We start from the raw sequence: 5,475 nt of genomic DNA on the forward strand, positions 1-5,475 counted from the left end.
ACATAGCGCACTGACATGGGGAAAAATGCACTCTACCAGAAGCAGCAGGATGTTACTTTGACCCGGCTCCACAGAGTCTGTATAGACTGGGCGCTTCAGCAGAGCTTGTTGGTGCTATTAGCTTAATCTGATTCAATCAGGTATTAGATAAAAGCACCAAAAAATCCTCACTAAAGCGCATCATCTCTACAGATATTGGGAAATCCAGGTGCAACTAAGGCGCTGCCTCTTCTGGGCTTGCATTGCGCTTATGCCGAGTTTAAAGTAAAGCGTTGCTTTTTTTCCCCCACATCTGCAAGCAGCCATAGTATATACTGCAGAAGTAACACAAATGCCACAGCTACACAGCAGCATCTCAAGCTTTTGCTTCATGTTACCTGTTGTCCTGGGGAGACTAGCCATGTAAAGACTAGACAGAAAGCTCCTTTGCTGGCAGAGTGAATGGCTTTAGCTGCTCACTCAACACTAAAATTAACAATAGGATTATATCATGTCATTGCTGTTGTTTGAGAAAATGTTCTAATATGCAATTACATGGAAGTCATGGCCTTCAGTTCCCCCTAGTACAAGCATCACTTCAGAAGGCTTTTGCACAGGTATACGACATTCTAGTAAGCATGATGAAAATGTGCATAATAATCAGCACAAAGATAACTGTCAAGTGTCAAGGACAATGATATCATCTGGGTTTCTTTTCTAGACTTTACTAAGTCTAGTTGTAATCAGCACAATATCTTGTCAGTCTTTTTCTCCCAAATAAAAATCACATTTAATTTCCCTTGTAACTCAAGTACTGAATCTTATACTAATGTTTATAATAATGCTTTGAGAAAAAGAATGCTCCTATGGTTAAAGCAGTGGACTGGGATGCAGGAGATCAGGATTCTATTTCCAGCTCTGCCACAGACATCCTGTTAACCTTGGCTACATAGAACCCAGTTGTCATAGCTTCTCACTGCTCTTAGTATCTGAGCTAGCTAGATTAACTTGAATATGCCTACATATGCTACAATCTCACCTCCCAGGTGCACTGTAGGCATACCCTAAGGACCTTACTATCCCACAGAGAAAGCTACAGTGGAAAACATGTCTTGAGAAGTTTTTCGCAAATGCCACAGATCCTGTGGCATTTGTGCAGATGACAGGGGATTAGCAGGAGGTCAGTACTATTCATCCTGGGGATCTGTGCCTTTGTGTTGACGCTCAGTCTCTAGTAGCTCCTTACTTGCTCCCTTGCAGCCTGGCTCCAAAGAAGTCACACTGACAGAGCTCCTGTAGTTGGTGACTGTTCTGGTGCTCTCTGCAGTAGGATTCCCTCTGTCAAAGCTGTAGTCTAGTTCCAATCTTAGTTTGGCTAGGCAGGTGAAGAGTTACGAGGCATACTCCCTACCATTGGTCATTACCCCTCCCCACATGGACCTGGCACTGCTAAGAAAGAAGCATCTCCTTTCAATAAGGAGAGGGGAGTATACATAAAGGGCTGCCTCCATAGATGACTCTCTATGGAGCAATAAAGACACAAGCATTCTGTGCAAAGTTCTACTGACATTATAGACACAGATTCTATTTGCATAAACTATTATCCTTTTCAGTCAAGTGAAATATTTTTGTTGGGTACTGTCTCATACAAGAACTGAGGCAAAAAGGTGTCAAAGGCAAGCACTTATTGTCCCAATTCTCTGCCACAGTATATTGGCTTGGCTCTGTCCTGAGAAACCTCATATATTATTGCTGAAGACAATAATATAGCTTAATATCACCAGAAGAGAAACCTGGAAAGTCTAATGAATGCCTTTTCAAGAACACATGCACACACGCACACACATGCACGCATTTCCAAAGGCTGTTTCACTTCCATGTGAAAAAAAAAGTCTCCTACACTAGATTAGAACTACAGCCCACAACCTCAGAGACTAGCCAAAACGTGGAAAACACAGAGTAAAACTGGAAAATTATACAGTATTGGTATTCTACCAAAGTAAGTCTCTAAACGTATCACAAACACATTATGGGAAAGGAGATGTCAATTAAGAAAGCGTATGGATCTGGAAATTCAATATATAATGTGTAAGATTCTTGATTCATCCCATTTCCTTTGAAGATAATCACAAAACTCCCACTGATGTCACTGAAAATAGGAATGGACCAAAGATTCTCCAATACCAAGAAGAGATAATTCTATACCTCTGACACACATAGCATATTCGCAGACTATGTATACACAATAATCTAGTATTATGATATTATGTGACTGTACAAGCTACCAAAATAGCTTCCAGGTATGCTTTTTCATAACAGCCCATCACAGTAACTTGTGACAGTTTTTGATAAATAAATAAAGGAAAAATAAAATTATATCTGTGCGGTTTATGTAGGCATTTTTACTCCTTACATTTTTTATATGAAAATTTAGAATTAGCTACAGTCACAAACTGGGGGTTGGTACAAAGCAAACAAGAATGTGAATATTAGTTCAGAAACTCAAGCCACTGGTTCCCAGCAGTTTACCATGTAATAGTTCATTGTGATGTCTGCTTTTGACTTATCATTTAACACACTGAGATTTTGCTTTGTTTTTTCTGTTGTTTAGTTTGAAAAAGCAGCCACGAGTTTTCAGCATTCATCTCCACTGGCTGCGGGAAGTTCATCCCAGCCCTACTCTGTTCTTTAAGTAAATTGGCTTTGTAAAGAGAACTACTTGGAGAATGGATTCTAGTCCTCTCCGGCCCCTAATCCCCTAATCTGCAGGCAAAGAGCAGGCTCTCCACTGACATCACTCCCATAGCTGGTAGCTAAAAAAAGAGGTTCTCCCCACATAACTGCTAGTCAGGAGTGTATGTAATCAGCGGCTCCCTTTCAACTTTTTTACAACTTGTGCAGCCATTTATGAAAGCATTACCATTCTAACTGGCTAGCCTTTTACAGCCTCCATGTGCAGAGGGGCATGTGAATGACTGTGCAAGGCAGTAAAGAGTAGCGGTGTGCGACTGACCTTGTCTGTCAAGATTGCCTTATGTGACGTTGGCACAGAGTCCAGTTCTATGGCAACCAGGGAGCAAGAAGTCCTCTATTACTGTCAAGTAAGCAATAACCCAATAAGGGTTAGCAGGAGCCTGGACCCTAGCAGATGGACAAAGAGAAAAAAATAAATCTACTGAACAAAAATATTTTGTTAACTTTAAGGAGCAAAAGTGCAGTAACAAACACAGTCAAAGCAAGGGCAAAGTAAAATGAGTGCCTCTGAAGAGGCATAATGTGCTAAAATGTTCATAACCATTATGAATAATGCTACTCAGCACACCTGTTAAACCACTGAGAGGTATAATGGACATCTGCTTTTGGGAGTCTGACTCCAGCTTGCAGAATTCTCTTCTAGTTGGCTTTAAAGGCATCAGAATAAACAATTTCTCAGGACATTATGCTAAATAGGATTTTAGGCATTAACCTGGATTCTTCTAAGCAAAGATATTCTCAGCAGTGATACAGCTTGGAGCTCTAAATACTTTTTAATGCCCCAAGCACTTTAACTGATAGACAGCTAAGTAAATCAGTAGCAGTAGGCATAATTCCTTAAAGGGCTCTAAGAAGTCTATTTGCTGCCCCCTGCAACTCCTTTTAATCAGAAGCTGATCCCAGATCACACGAGATTCAATCAAAAAATCTATTGTTAGACTGATAACCTGAAATCAGTCTTTCATTTAGATACATTACATTTACTTAAATTTTTTTAACACTATACCTCATTATGTCAAGGATTCAGGTTCTGGCAATAAACAGCTGAAGTGAGGGCCAAGATCAAAATATATATTTAAAAAATATGCTGTTCATACCTTATGAGTATTTCCCTTCCCCAACCCTGGATTTGTTATTATCTATTTGCTATTAAACAAATTTACTTTTGCCTTTTGCTAGCAAAAGAAGTAAGGTGCTGCATTTCATGGCACAGTCAAACTCGAGAAGAAATGCTATCCTTTATTTTCTGCAAACATCAGATTTAGGGGCTGATGTTATTCCACCTAAAGCTAAGGGGAGAAGAATCAGGTCCTTGCTTGTTTCTAGTTTGTTGGAGGGGCTTTTTAACCCCTAATAAAATAGTCATTACTGAAGGCTGTATTATGTGACAATGCAATGAGATTGCTATTCTCAGGCTTTCATAGTGCTTGGAAACTAATGATTTAAGACTCAAAGTACCACCAGGAAATAGGGAGGCATTTTACAGATTGGTAAACTGAGCGAGATAAAGAGAGATCAAATGGTTTGCCAAGTCTACACAGCAATACAGTGGCAATTCAAGAAACAGGAGTTGGTCTGGGGAATCCCCACCGTGTGCATGGAAGGTGTCTCCAACCTATGGAAGTTTTCTTATCTCTCCTTAGATGCTCATGACAGCCTCATGCCAAGCATCTAACGACACCTGCACCATTTCACTGCAGCACCGACTCCCAAATGCAAGCAGCTTTGTCCCTACACCATTTTTTTCCAGATAACACGGCTCCCGCAGTGGTCCAAACCCCAAAACAGACAAGAGCTCTTTAATGATTTCTTTTTTAAGTAACTCTACAAATGAATATGACTCCAGCTGTCATGGGGACTCAAGGTGACCAGAGGTCTTTCACCATTACTTACCTTCAGCAGGTAGCAAGGAAGGAGCAAGATTATACAGGGAGTTCAAATAAAGTTTCCTGTCTTCTACATCTGTTGCTTTGCTGTTTGAGGCTGGAGCAAACAGAAGGACAGCCTTGCCCCCTGTCTTCAATAAGCCCTGATTCACCTGCAAGATACATGAGATGCTTACTGCGCATTGGCACTAGTGTGTCAGGGCAAAAACTGTGCTAAAAGCCTACTGCGCAGTGTTATTAAGCCAACGCACAGTCAGCATCACTAAATAACCATGCGCCTGCGCTGCTGCCCAGTAACTTTAAGTACTGTGCATGTAGTAAGTGCTTTATTAAGGAAGTACGAAACTAAATGTGCAGTATCTAAGGTATCCAGGTTGTAGCCGTATTGGGCTAGAGCAGCGGTTCCCAATGCAGTGCCCGCAGGCGCCATGGCACCCCCCAAGGTTTGTTCAGGTGCCTGCGTGCATTTTCACGATCAGCAAAAATCATGAGTCCAATAAAAAATGTCATATTGGTGCTTTGTCTTCTAAATCCAAGCATGCCCTTGGGCACATAAATGTTGGGAACCCCTGGTCTAGAGGCAAAAGGAATCAGGACTCGTGGTAGAGGCGATCTCTTTTATTGCCCCAACACTTGCAATTAAAGAATGTATGTATGTATGTATGTATTTATTGCAAAAATCTAGCAACAAAAGAGATCACCTCTCCCGCGGGTCCTGATTCCCGTAACTAAGGCGCGTTAAGGACCGTGTAGACGGCCTTCTGCCGAGGAGGGTCTTACCCGTTGCATCACCGGGAAGTTATACTATGAGCCTCTGCATTTCTCCAGCCCCGCCGGGTCCTGCAGGGAGCGGGGC

General features: G+C 41.6%; 1 protein-coding gene across 1 annotated transcript in view; it reads left to right on the forward strand.

Annotated features, from left to right (window-relative positions):
• The first annotated feature begins 5,047 nt into the window (after positions 1–5,047).
• Positions 5,048–5,475, forward strand: part of IL12A (interleukin 12A) — a 3,776-nt gene continuing 3,348 nt past the window's right edge. The window contains exon 1 of the mRNA XM_014524424.1: positions 5,048–5,062. Coding sequence (XP_014379910.1) covers positions 5,048–5,062 — 15 coding nt within the window. The remainder of the gene's footprint in view (positions 5,063–5,475) is intronic.

The sequence above is a fragment of the Alligator sinensis genome, unplaced genomic scaffold, assembly GCF_000455745.1.
Source record: "Alligator sinensis unplaced genomic scaffold, ASM45574v1 scaffold60_1, whole genome shotgun sequence".
In the NCBI taxonomy this organism is placed as follows: domain Eukaryota; kingdom Metazoa; phylum Chordata; order Crocodylia; family Alligatoridae; genus Alligator; species Alligator sinensis.